The sequence below is a fragment of the Symphalangus syndactylus genome, chromosome 10, assembly GCF_028878055.3.
Source record: "Symphalangus syndactylus isolate Jambi chromosome 10, NHGRI_mSymSyn1-v2.1_pri, whole genome shotgun sequence".
NCBI lineage: Eukaryota > Metazoa > Chordata > Mammalia > Primates > Hylobatidae > Symphalangus > Symphalangus syndactylus.
In genome coordinates, this window is record NC_072432.2 from 135526497 (window position 1) to 135540884 (window position 14388).

At 39.8% G+C, this 14388-nt stretch overlaps 1 protein-coding gene across 7 annotated transcripts in view; it reads left to right on the top strand.

The window, feature by feature from the left end:
* The window catches only part of HOOK3 (hook microtubule tethering protein 3), a 129926-nt gene that overhangs the window by 10305 nt on the left and 105233 nt on the right, over positions 1 to 14388 (top strand). Inside the window, exons 2-3 of one of the 7 annotated variants that reach the window (XM_055296109.2) lie at positions 1712 to 1935; positions 9375 to 9444. The exons of 3 other annotated variants lie outside the window; for them this stretch is intronic. In XM_055296109.2, coding sequence (XP_055152084.1) covers positions 1929 to 1935; positions 9375 to 9444 — 77 coding nt within the window. In that variant the 5' untranslated portion in view covers positions 1712 to 1928. Of the gene's footprint in view, positions 1 to 1711; positions 1936 to 8335; positions 8555 to 9374; positions 9445 to 14388 lie in introns of those variants that run through there. 3 more of the 7 variants (XM_055296110.2, XM_063610969.1, XM_055296112.2) reach the window with 3 other exon arrangements.

Sequence of the window (14388 nt, forward strand, 5' to 3'; positions counted from 1 at the left end):
ACCCCACATGCAAAAATCAATTCAGAATGGATTAAAGACTTAAACATCCTCCTGAATTTGAAAAACTACTGGGAGGAAACATAGGGGGAGAGCTTCTTGATATTGGTCTGGGGGATAATTTTTTGAATTTGACCCGAAAACAGGCAACAAAAGCAAAAACAGACAAATGGGATTACATCAAACTAAAAACTTTGGCATGACAAAGGAAACAAGCAACAGAGTGAAGAGACAAACTACAGATTGGGAGAAAATATTTGCAAGCCATACATCTAATAAGAGGTTATTATCCAGTCTGTATAAGGAACTTAAGCACCTGAATAGCAAGAGAACAGATAACTGAATTTAAAAAAGCATGAAGGACCTGAATAAACATTTTCAAAAGGAGATACACGGATGGTTAACAGGCATATGAAAAAATGCTCATCACTGATCACCAGGGAAATATAAATTAAAACCATAATGAGGTGTCACCTCACACCTATCAGAATGGCTATTACCAAAATGATGAAAGATAAGTGTTGGTGAGGATGTGGAGCAGCGGGAACTTGTACACTGTTTTTGGGAATGTAAATTAGTACAGCCATTGTGGAAAACTGTACAAAAAGCTAAAAATAGAATTACCATATGATCCAGCAATCCCACTTTTGTGTATATAGCCAAAGGATTTGAAACTGGTATGTTGAAGAGATACCTGCACTTCCACATTTCTTGCAGCATTATTCAAGGTACCCAATTTATGGAAGCAACATAAGTGCCTATTAGCGAATGGATGGATAAGAAAGATGTGGTGTATATGTACACAATGAAATACTGTTCAGCCTTTATTAATTGATTGATCGAGACAGCGTCTCACTCTGTCACTCAGGCTGGAGTTCAGTCGATTGACCAGGGCTCACTGCAGCCTCAAACTCCCAGGCTCAGACGATCCTCCCACCGTAGTCTCCCTAGTAGCTTCTGGGAGCACAGGCACGCACACACCCAGCCTTTTTTTTTTTTTTTTTTTTTTTTTTTGTAGAGATGGGGTCTCTCTGTGTGGCCCAGGCTGGTCTTGAACTCCTGGGCTCAAGCAGTCCTCCTGCCTTGGCCTGTCAAAGTGCTGAGATTAAAGGCATAAAACAACGTGCCCATGCCCCCAAAGAAGGAAATTCTGTCATTTTCAACAACATGGACAAACCTGAAGGACATTGTGCTAAGTCAAATAAGCCAGGCACAGAAAGACAAATACCATCTCACTTATGTGGAATCTAAAACAATTGAACTCATAGAAGCAGAGTAGAATGGTGTTTACCAGAGGCAGAGGGCCGAGGGGAATGGGGAGATGATAGTCAGAAGGCATGAAGTTTCTGTTAGGAGGAATATATTTTTTTGAGATTTATTGCAAAGCATGGTGACCATAGTTAATAATAATGTGTATTTCGCAATTCTGAGGGAGCAGATTTCAAATGTTCTCACCATAAAACATAAAAATTTGAGGCAATGGATACTAATTAGCTTGATTTAATGTGTCCACATTGTATACGTATATCATAACATCAGTTTTGTACCCATAAATATAGTTTGTCAATGTAAATTTTGAAAAATTTTTTCATGAATTGAAGTAAACAAGATCATAATATACATTGTGTTCTGCAAAGTGGTCTTTTCATTTACCAAAGTCTTATGGGCATATTTCTTATCGATACTTAGTTTTCAATCTTTCTTTCTTCCTTAGAATGCCTTCCTTTTTTTTTCCTTTTGTTGAGATATGTCACACAGAAGAGCATTCTACAAAGAGTGATGATTTTGCATGTATGTTTTGCATATCTCCTGTAACCTCCACTCAGATTGAGATACAGAACATTTCCAGCTCCTTGCTACTCAATACCACTATGCCAAAGATAGCCATGATTCTGACTTCAGTGCCATTAATTAGTTTTGCCTGTTCTTGAATGTCTTGTAAGTAGAATCATACAGTATGTACTCTTGTGTTTGTCTTAAATTCAACATAATGTCTGTGAGATTTATCCATATTGTTACACAGTATCTATTTTAAATAGTTGTATGATATATACAACCTCACCAACATTGATTCTTTCTTTGTCAATTTGATATTTATTGAATGGCTACTTTGTGTCCAGCATGGCTGATAAACTACCAGCCACATAGACATGGTGTCCACCCTCAGGAGGTTCATAAGTGGGGAAAACATTTTAATTAACTATGAGAACAAAACTGCTGTTGTAACAAGTGGTACAGAGAAGTACACAATGTTATGAAAGTTTACACAGGTATATTTTTAACTCAGTTTAGGAGGTCATGAACATTTTACCCAAGAAAGTAAAGGTAATTTAAATCTCAAAGTCACAGATTTCTTCACAGAGGGAAGAGCTTACTCAAAGGCCTTGCAGGATGGTGGAATATGGTGAGCACTGCTATGGAAAGGAAAGGTGCGAGTGGTTACTGCACAAAGGGTGGGCATGGTACAGATCAGGATGAAAAGGTAGATGGAGCCAGACCATGCAGAGCAGTGTCTTTATTCTAAGAGCTGTAAGAGGCCGGGCGCGGTGGCTCACGCCTGTAATCCCAGCACTTTGGGAGGCCAAGGCGGGTGGATCACCTGAGGTCAGGAGTTCAAGACCAGCCTGACCAACATGGTGAAACTCCATCTCTACAGAAGTACAAAAATCAGCCAGGCATGGTGGCACGCTCCTGTAATCCCAGCTACTAGGGAGGCTGAGGCAGGAAAATTGCTTGAACCGGGAAAGTGGAGGTTGCAGTGAGCCGAGATTGTGCCATTGCACTCCAGCCTGGGCGACAGAGCAAGACTCCGTCTCAAAAAAAAAAAAAGACATAATCTAAGGGCTATAAGAAGCAGTTGAAGGCTTTGGCGGGGGGTGGGGGGATTAACAAATTGGTTTTACATTTTGAAAAATATTCTAGCTGCAGGTATAAAATGAATTGGAAGAGGCCAGGGTGATGAGGGATAATTAGTTAGAAAGAAATTTGTAGTAATTCAGAAGGAAGATAATGGTAACTGACTAGGAGGTGCTGAAGAAGATGAAGACAAGTGGGTGGTCTCAAAATGGTATATAAAATCAGCATATTTTGATGGTTGGTATGCAGGGGAGTTGACTTTTAGGTTTTTGACTTAAGCAAATACACTGAAGAGGATATAAACCACTGATATTGGAACACTGAGAGAAGATCTGCTGTGGAAGGAAGCTGGATGTGTCATGAGTGTAGTTTGGGGGACATCAAATCCGAGTGGTATTGAAAAATCAAGAGGAAATATGAAGTTGACAGTCTAGAGTTCAGAAGAGGAGTCCAAACTGGAGATATCTATTTGAATATCTCTTAATTGAAGCTGTAAGTGTGGATTAAATCACTTTAGGGGAGAATATTGGGCAAGAAGGAAAAAATGTGTACCCTGAGCCTTGAAATTTGGCCTTTAATTGTTGGGTAGAGGAGCAACTGGCAGAGCGGCCAGAGGGGTAGGAGGAAAGCCAGGTGAGTGGGTGCCAAAAAGAGGATTTTACTGGAAACATCAGTCCTTTTCATTTTGTCTGAGCTGACAAGTGAGAAGCTACATCATTTTGTAGTTTTAGGAGAAATTTGAAATGTGAGTGGATCTAAGTATGCTTTTTGTTAGTAGAAGTTTTTATATCTGTTTGGTCTTTTAAGTTGTTTTGTTTGTTTTATCTGCTTTACAGCTTTCAAAATTTTATTGCTGTTGACATCTCTCTCATTCTTTTTGTCTATGTAGATTCATGTCCCCTACTTAGGTTTTTAAAAATTGATAGACTTTTTAAGAGCTGTTTTACCTTCAGAGCAAAATTGAGTGGAAAAGAGTTTCAGTATGGGATGGTGAAAAAGTTCTGGAGATGGGTGGTGGTGATGGTTGTGCAACAACGTGAATGTATTTGATACCACTGAACTGTGCGCTTAAAAATGGTTAAAATGGTAAATTTTATGTTGTACATTTTACAATTTTTAAAAAGTTTTTAAAATATCAGCAAGAAAATACAGTGAGTTCCCACATCCTCCTTGCCCACCACACACTGCCTTCCCCCACCACAATGGTATATTTGTTACAATAGATAAACCAACACTGGCACATCAATACTGCTCAAAGGCCGTCGTTAACATTAGTGTTCACTCTTGGTGTTGTACATCCTATGGGTTTTGACAAATGCGTTTTATGTATCTACCATTGTAGTATAACAGAATAGTTTCTCTGCCATAAGTATCTGTGTTCCACCTATTTATCCGTCTCTCCAAACCCGGGAAACCCTAATCTTTTTACTTACTGTCTGCATAGTTTTGCGTTTTCTGGAATGTCATATAGTTGGAACCATACACCATGTAACCTTTTCAGATTGACTTCTTTAACTTACAGTATGCATTTTAGGTTCCTCCATGTCTTTTTGTGACTTGATGGCTCATTTCTTTTTAGAGCTTCCCACTTTTTTTTTCAGCTTTATTGAGATGAAAGTGACATATAATAAATGCACATTTTAAAAAGTATACAATTTGATAAATTTTCACCTGTGTATATGCCTGTGAAGCTATCCCTACAATCAAGGCAATGAATGCATCCATCACTTCTAAAAGTGTCCTCATGTCCCTTTGTAACCCCTTCTTTCCTGCTACCCTGTTTCCCATCCCCAAGCAAAGACTGCTCTGCTTTCTGTCATTATAGATTAATTTGCATTTTCTAAGTTTTATATAAATGGACTCAGTATGTTTTGAGGGAAGAAATATGACTCTTCTTTCATGTAGTATAATTTTGTGATTCATTCATGTTGTTATCTGTATTACTAGTTTGTGCATTTCCCATTGTATGGATATACCACGATTTACATATCCATTCATCTGTTGATGAACATGTGGGCTGTTTCCAGTGGGGCTGTTACAGATAAAGGTGCTGTGAGCATTAGTGTACAATTCTTTGTGTGAACATATGCTTCAATTTCCCTTGGGTGTATTCTGTTCCACCTAGGAGAGGAGTGGCTGGATCATATGGTAGGTCTATGCTTAATATTCAAGAAACTGCCAAACTGTTTCCAAAGCCAGTGTGACATTTACATTTACATCAACAGTGTATGAGGATTCCTGTTGCTCCACAGTCCCACCAACACTTGCTAAGGTCAGTCTTTTCATTTTAGCCATTCTAGTGGCTGTCTAGTGGTTTTAATTTTCATTTCAATAATGATTAGTGATGTTTCCTTTGCCAGTCATTAAAAAAAAAAAGAATTTAAATTCATTGTTGATGCTGTAGAACTTTTAGTTAGTTCTTGATGAACCTACACAGTACATACGCCAGAAAAACAGTAAATGCTTGGCCCTGATTCACCTTTGGTTCCCTTTACCTTGATCTGAAAGAAATCTGGTTCTCTCCTAACAGCACTGCTTTGTCAGGCTTCTCAAGTGGTGGCTGTTGTTTCTCCCACAGGCTTCATATACCAGGAAACTCATGGTGGTGCTCCTCCATACTGCTTCTAGCCACACCTTCATTTTTCCTAAAGCCCTATAATTTTGAATCTTGTGACAACATTCTCTGCCCTTCATTGTTGCTGTAATTCTCCCTCATTTCCCAACAGTTTGGATGGATATACTACTCTTGTCTAAACTCTTAGTGATTTAAGTATGCACCTAGATGATTTTTCATATTGTTGCCTCTCAGTTTCTTGAGCTCTTCTCCATTAGTCTTGTCTTGCACCCAACTTCATATTCACCTACTCATTCCCATGATTATGCCCTATACCTTATAATTATGAATAATAAGTAATCCCTCCACAATCTCAGTTTTCTATTTACCACTATTTAATCACTACTTCCTGTCATTCCCTGTAACTTGCTCTGGTACCAGGATGCCAAGAATTCTTCAGTTCTCTAGCACTGATGGGACTTCATGGCCCTTCACCTGCATGCTGTTCTGTCTCTTTCCTCTTAGTCAGCTGAGATTCCATGGCCAATCATGTTCACTCCTTGTACACATTTTTAGTTCCTTGGCCCTTCTCGTATTTCTTTGTATTTGTTTGACAATACCACAACTCTGGTTAAATCTACTCAAGATCATCACTTTACCGGTTCTCCCCTCTTTCCTGCATCATCATTTGCCCCTCCTCTACCGGATCATATCCTTAAGCATAGAAGCAAACTGTTATTTCTTTTCTCTTTAAAAATATTTCTGCACCGGGCGCTGTGGCTCATGCCTGTAATCCCAGCACTTTGGGAGGTGGAGATGGGAGGATCACTTGAGGTCAGGAGTTCAAGATCAGCCTGGCTAACATGGGAACCTGAAACCCCATCACTTGAGTTTCAGTGTGGCATTCCAGAGATGTATAGAAATTACTTATAAAAGTTGAAAGAGGCCAGGAGCCAGATGCCAACTTTAGATACTAGGGAAGTTTAATTCCTTCTAATTTTCTCCAGATAAGGAGTTTTGCCTCCTGGTGGCCTGTTTGTTAGTCACCGGGTGGACTTTGCTCCCTTCTAAATTCCTCAGATAAGGAATTTTTGTCTCCAGGGACTGTCCAATGGTCACCAGGTGATTTTCACTTTCCTCAGTCTCTACAAAAATATAATTAGCTGGGCATGGTGGCACATACTTGTAGTCCTAACCTCCCATGCCTGGGAGGCTGAGGCAGGAGGATCACTGAGTCTAGAAATCGGATTGTGTTACTGCACTCCAGGCTGGGCAACAGAGCTGGACTCTGTCTCAAAACAAAACAAGACCCAAAAAACCTGCACTTGTCAGGGCTAGTGTGATGTAGATATTGCTTTTTTTTTTTTTTTTTTTAAAGACAGAGTCTTGCTCTTGTTTCCCAGGCTGGAGAGCAATGGCATGATTTCGGCTCACTGCAACCTCCGCTTTCTGGGTTCAAGCGATTCTCCTGCCTCAGCCTCCCGGTTAGCTGGGATTACAGGTGCCCACCACCATGCCCAGCTAATTTTTGTATTTTTAGTAGACACGGGGTTTTACCATGTTGGCCAGGCTGGTCTCGAACTCCTGACCTCAGGAGGTCCGCCTGTCTCGGCTTCTCAAAGTGCTGGGATTACAGGCGTGAGCCACCGTGCCTGGCCATATATTGCTAATTTTAATGGTCCATTCTCAGTTCTTCTCCTAACCTGTCAGCATCATTTGATAACACTTACCATGTTTATCTTCTTGTAATACTTTTAAAATTTGGCTTCCAGAATACTGAAGTGGTTCTTTAGTAAAGCAGATTTGCTCCTGAGAACCCTGCATTAGTGTCCCATTTCACTCAGGCTAAGAATCAAAGTACTTACAGTAGTACATGAGATCCTAAGTGATGTGGGCCACTTGTCACCACTCTGGCCTCGTTCACCCAGCGTTCTTTCCCACAGTGGCTCCCTGGCTCATCCCAGGCCCACCAAATATCTCCTGCCTAAATGCTTTGGCGTGGCAGATCCTCTGCCTCTCCATCAGATGTTCCCTTCCCACTCTCCTCACCACCTTCCAGCACCCCTGACATTGGTCAGTTTTTCAGTGGAGCCTGCCCTGCCCACCCTTTTTAATACTGCCACCTCCTCTTATCCCGCTCTATTATAGGTGTCCAGAAAATATTTGTTGAATAAATGAATATGGAATTACACAATTTAACCGTAAAATTAAAAGAAAGCTTATTTATCTTTTTTTGGCTTTTTGTTTTCTTTCTTTCTTTCTTTCTTTCTTTATTTTTTGAGACGGAGTCTCGCTCTGTCGCCCAGGCTGGAGTGCAGTGGCGCAATCTTGGCTCACTGCAAGCTCCGCCTCCCAGGTTCACGCCATTCTCCTGCCTCAGCCTCTCCGAGTAGCTGGGACTACAGGTGCCCGCCACCACGCCCGGCTAATTTTTTGTATTTTTAGTAGAGATGGGGTTTCACCGTGTTAGCCAGGATGGTCTCTATCTCCTGACCTCGTGATCCCCCCGCCTCGGCCTCCCAAAGTGCTGGGATTACAAGTATGAGCCACCGTGCCTGGCCTGGCTTTTTGTTTTCAAGAAGGGTTTACCACTCTTGTTTTCCATCAACATTTTCTCTGACACCGATTAGGTGCCTTGTAGTTCCATTGGATTCTGAAGCTAACTACCTGAGTTAGCTCAGACCTCACAAGGTAAGGGCATAGTCCTTCAATTCTGACAGGAACTACCCAGAATTACTATTGAGAAAAGAACTTTATCTGAGGAATGAGTCCTTTTAAATTATAAGACCCAGAGAGACATTAAGATGCATCAGCAGTCACATCCTACTCCCGCTTTGCACTGTGTGTTCACCTGTTGAAAGTGCTTGCTGTTGACACAAGTAGCTGTACATTAACCTAATAAAGCCGCACCAGACAGTGTAATCCACACCTGTAGCTTAAAGGTGTCTAGCCAGTCACTAATCAATGCTATTTCTGTAAATCAGTGAGAATTTCTAACAACTTTGTATCAACCTACTCTCTGTCTCCCCACCCCCCTTTTCTGAAACCTTTAAATACAAACCTGCACATAACAAAGGCCAAATGGAGCTCATATCCAAGGTTACTTGGGTCTAAGTCTTTTCGGCAGCTGTCTTTGCTTTGGCTCAGGTAAACTCTTTAAATCATATTTTATGCTTCATCCTCTTCCTTTTGGGTTGACAGTACAGACCCCACAAATTAAAGTTAAAGTCCCAGTGCCAAAAGACAGCTAGTTGGAAATAGTCCTCAGTGCACCCGTACTTCTACCCAGCCAACCACAGATTCAAGGGTTCCCATGCCCCCGTGCTCCCTTAAGTTGGATAATTTGTTAGAATGATTCACAGCACTCCAGAAAACACTATAATTACAGTCAGTTTTATTATAAAGGATACAGCTTGGTAAGGATACAGCCAGTGGAAAAGAAGCATATGGCAAAAAACAAAACTAGGGGCAATGCAGAGCTTCCCTGCCCTCTCTGGGCATGCCTCTCACCCAGCACGTTGAGGTGATCATCAACCTGGGAGCTCGCCAAACCCTGTTGTTAATGGTTTTTATTTGGGATCTCGTTACATAGGCATGATTAAGGTCATTGATCATGTGATTGAGCTCAGTCTCCAGTACCTCTCCCTTTCCCTTTGGGGCTGAATGTTCCAACCTCTAATAAGTCGGTTGGTTCCTCTGTGACCAGCCCGCATCCTGAAGCAATAAAGGGGCCCACAATGAATCCCCTCGTTAGTGTAAACTCTGGTGTGGTTTAAAGGAAGCTCCTTATGAATTACAAAAGACACTCCACTCAGGAAATTCCAAGAGTTTAGGAGATCAGTGCCAGGAAATAAGGGACAGAGACCAAATATATTTTTTATTAAAACACAACCACATGCTGATTGAAAGAGTAAGGTCAGAAGTGCCAAGCTGTGCCTCCAAGTGCCATTGGTTTTTGTTTTCAAAGGTCGAGAAGGGGAAAAAGAAAATAGGATGAAGGTCAAGCTGTGGACCCTGCTGGAATGTCTCATAAATGGGTATTTTTTATAGTACACTAAGTTGTCTGTTGGAATCTATCCATTATGTACCTGTATTGTTTATTTTGACTTAGGGGCTTAGTGTAAATTGCCAAATTTTTGTTGTCATTATGGATATGAAATTTTATTATAGTAAACTCTAACACACATTTAATGGCAGAGGACCAAGATTATTTTAGGTCATTAAAAGATTATTAGGAAATAGTCATGCCTAAGAATCAATATATCTGTAGAAAACACTAAAATTTGCTAGTAAAGATGCTATGTTAAGAAATGAAACCAGGCCAGGCACGCTGGCTCACGCCTGTAATCCCAGCTCTCAGGGAGGCAAGAGGTGGGAGGATAGCATGAGCCCAGGAGTTTGAGACCTGCCTGGGCAATATAGGGAGACCCCGTTCTCCCGAAAAAGAAAAAAAAAGAAAGAAATGAAACCAAATCCGTTTGTTTTGGATCCCATCTTAATTTGCTTTTATTAAGAAAATTACATTGGGCTGAGGCAGGCAAATTACTTGAGGTCAGGAGTTCGAGACCAGCCTGGCCAACATGGTGAAACCCTGTCTCTACTAAAAATACAAAAATTAGCCCGGCCTGGTGGTGGATGCCTGTAGTCCCAGCTACTAGGGAGGCTGAGGTGGGAGGATCACTTGAACCCAGGAGGCGGAGGTTGCAGTGAGCTGAGATCGCACCATTGCACTCCAGGCTGGGCAACAAAGCGAGACATTCTCTCTCTCAAAAAAAAAAAAGAAAATTACATTGCTTAAATAATTCTAGCAGTAGAAATAAAATTTAGGTTTTTTTTTATTTCTGTGAAGGCATTTGATGTAAGACAATATACTTCTGGAATTATTCTAAGAAATAAAATTAGTGGGCTTTTCCTTTAGCTTAAGCTGTGACAGGTACAAAAGTTATAAACAAGTAAATGTGTTACTGGCAAATTAAGGAAATGATTTTGTGTATTTTCTCTTAGCAGGAGTTAGGACATAGGGAGCAGCTAATAATAGCTTCTTACTCATGAAGAGCTTCCCCAGTAAGATTACCACTTGTTATTTACATATCTATGCAGAACTGTCATCTCTTATGAGTTTTGAGAAAGTTACCTTTATATTGTTTTATTCTAGCCTGTGACCATTAATTAAGGGGTCTTTAGAAAACATTACTGAAATTGTAAAGTACTTATGGCAGTGGAAGCTACAGTTAAATGCCTGCGTATATGGCTTCAAAGTTTACTAGGCAAAGTAATATTGAATATGAGAAGTCTAAAGACTACTATTCTTGGTATATTTTGCCTAAGTAGTAGATTGGAAACTTATTAAGTGCTGTCCCTTTAAGCAAATTTACTGAGAAGCTGCTATGTACCAGCCATGGGGGGATTGGGAAGGATAGCAATGAGTAAGTGGAAATGCCTGCCCTTCATGAACAAGAAGGTCATAGATGACGCTGGTCTTTTTCTACTTGTGACCTAGTTTACAGAGCATGAAGGGGATAATTAGCCACAGGACCTTAGTGTTTCGCTAGAACTGGTTATGTGTTGAACTCTCCTGATCTGTTTTAACAAAAATGATTGTACTATCAACTCTGACAGTTAACTGTCTGATTGAGCTTGGGAAAATTACTTAATTTCTGAGTCTGATGTTCCTTAACTATAACATAAGGATAATAATACCTCCCTTCCCTGAAGTGCTTTTGTGAATGTGCAGTGCCTGGTTCAATGCTTGGTATGTTGCTGATGTAATACAAATGTCACTGGTGTCATACATGGTGTACATGATAGTAGCAGCTGATTTTGTTGTCTTCCCTTCTGAGCTCAGGCATGGTCCCTAGGTTTTGATTTGGTAATCTTTTAAGGAATAAGCAGGCTGTATCATGATGCCTGATGTGAAACACTGTATTTGAACTTCTCTGAGTGCTTTTATTCATAAGATGTATTACTCTAAATTGCACATGAAATATTTTATTGTAAAGTACTTATGGCAGTGGAAGCTACGGTTAAATGCCTGCATATATGGCTTCAAAGTTTACTAGGGAAACCTTGGAGATCTTGGAGTATATAATTTCTTGGACATTTTAAAGATTTCTTTTTTTTTTTTTTTTTAAGTAAGGGACTTTCTGGTGAGAGAAACACTAAATCTTTCAGCTGAGTAAACCTGACTTGCCGCTTGGGTGGTAGGTTCTGGTGGGTTCATGCCTTTCTTTGGCTTTGGATAGTCATCAGCTGCAGGGCACCAGATTCATGTGTGAGTCTTTTTTAGTTGGAAAGCAATACTTGATTGCTAATGATTGTGCTTTTTAAGTGATAGCTTTTTAGGTTAAAAATATTGAATATTGAATATTTTTTGACTTCTGAATTGATTTTTAGAACTCTTTAATGTAGAAATCACTTCAATTGTTTTTCTTATGATTATCTATTTTTCTAAGTCTTAAGCAAAGAGAACACTTTTGGGGGGTGTCTGTTTCTTTGAGAAGTCAGAGAACCTAAGAACTCAGTTCTCTCCTGACCAGCGTGGTCCCTAAAGTTCTGTGTGTCCTCCTTGCAGCCCCCATCCTTTTGGCTACCTATAATTGGACCAGGATTGAAAAAGAGACTCTCTGGATCATTGAGGTTTTCCTGGGGATTTAGAATTGGGACGAAATGACAGCTGGTCTTTAAACAAATTGCTTGGACTGAAGTGATACAGGCTTGGAACATACCTGCAACCATTTTTAGTGTTGTTTATGGAGGAATAGGAAAAGGCTGGTCTATGGAGAGAAAATAGTGTAGATGGATAGAAAGAAACAAAGATGGAAGTCAAAGAGTATTGTCCAGTACTTGGTGAGGCCCAGCTATCTTTAGTACCATAACATCAGTGATCTTACAGTAAGTTGCCTTTTTTGCAGAAGTTTGCTCAAATTGGTTTCTCTTAATAACACGAAAGAACCTCAACTAAAGTAGCTTAAAACAAAAATAGATGAGTATGATTATCCACGTGCTAAACAATAAATTTAGCTCCTTTTCTTATACCATGCAAAAATGGATTGTAGACCTAAATGTAAGAGCTAAGTTATATAAAACTTTTAAAAAAATATATACCAGTAAATCTTCATGACTCTGGATTAGGCAGGAGCTTCTTAGATATGACACAGAAAGTTCAAGATAGATAAATTGAACCTCATCAAAATTTAAAACCTTTGACTTGGTATGGTGGCTCATGCCTGTAATCTCAGCACTTTGGGAGGCCAAGGCAGGAGAATCACTTGAGGCCAGGAGTTTGAGACCAGCCTGAGCAACATAGTGAGACTCCATCTCTACAAAAAAAAAAAAAAAAAAAAGAAAGAAAAATTTTATCCAGGCATCGTGATGTGTCTTAGCACTGGCTACTCTGGAGGCTGAGATGGGAGGATGGCTTGAGCCCAGGAATACAAGTACAAGGTTATAGTGAACTGTGATCACGCCACTTCACTCCAGCCTGGGCAGCAGAGTGGGAACCTGTCTCAAAAAAAAAAATTAAAAACTTTGCAAAATATGCCATCAAGAAAGTAGAAAAACATGGCCGGGCACAGTGGCTCAAGCCTCTAATCCCAGCACTTTGGGAGGCTGAGGTGGGTGGATCACTTTGAGGTCAGGAGTTCAAGACCAGCCTGGCCAACATGGTGAAACCCTGTCTCTACTAAAAAATACAAAAATTAGCTGGGCATGGTGGTGCACACCTGTAAGCCCAGCTACTTGGGAGGCTGAGGCAGGAGAATTGGTTGCAGTGAGCTGAGATTGTGTCACTGCACTCCAGCCTGGGCAACAGAGTGAGACTCTGTCTCAAAAAAAAAAAAAAAAAAAGAAAGTGGAAAACCAGCCTACAAAATGGGAGAAAATATTCACACATCATATGTCTGTTAAGAGGGTGGTATCCTGAATATTAAAACAATAAAATACCAAAACTCTTACAATTCAATAAAAAAGACCACACAGTTTTTCAATGTGCAAATAATTTGGATAGGCTTTTTTCCCAGAGAGGATATACAGTGGCCGATAAGCACATGTAAAGATGCTCAGCATCATTAGCCATTAGGGAAATGCAGATCAAAACCACAGTGAGACATTACTGCACATCCACTAGGAGGGCTATAACTAAAAAGACAGATAATAACGAGTGTTGGCAGGGCTATAGAGAACATACATTGCTGGTGAGGATGCAAAATATAGCTGCTTTGGAAGAGTTTGGCCTTGCCTCACATTTTAAACATGGGACCCATCAGTTTTACCTCTAGGCATATACCCAAATGAAACAAATGTCCACACAGAAACTAGTACAGCAGTGTTCAAGGCATCATTATTCATAATGGCCCCAAAGTGGAAATAGCCCAAGTTACATCAGCCAATAAATGAATAAACAAAATGTGATATATCTATAAATGGAATATTATTTAGCCAGAAAAAGGAATAAAGTACTGATACATGCTGCAGTATGGATAAACCTTAAAAAACATGCTAATTGAAAGAAGCCAGACACAAAAGACCACATAGTGTATGATTTTATTTCTATGAAATGTCCAGGATAGACAAATTCATAGAGACAGAAAGTAGATTACTGGTTTTCAGGGACTGGAGAGAAGAGGAAACGGGAGTGATAGCTAATGGAGATAGGGTTTCTTTTTGGAAAGATGGAAGTGATCTAAGACTAGATTGTGGTGATAATTATACCACTCTGGCTATACTAAAATGCATTGTGTACTGTAAATGGGTAAATTGTGTCATGTGAGTTATTTCTCAATAAAGCTGTTTTTAAAAGTAAATAGATAATGAAGTTAATATGTTATCCAATGATATACAGGCTTCAAAAATAATCATAACAGATTTCTATAGAGGTAACTTAGTTGTAACTTTAAAAAAATACACTTATTACCTAAATAAATACATTTTTCTTTTTTCATAATAGGTAAAAATTCTGAATATCATGTTGCTTTCATTTTAAG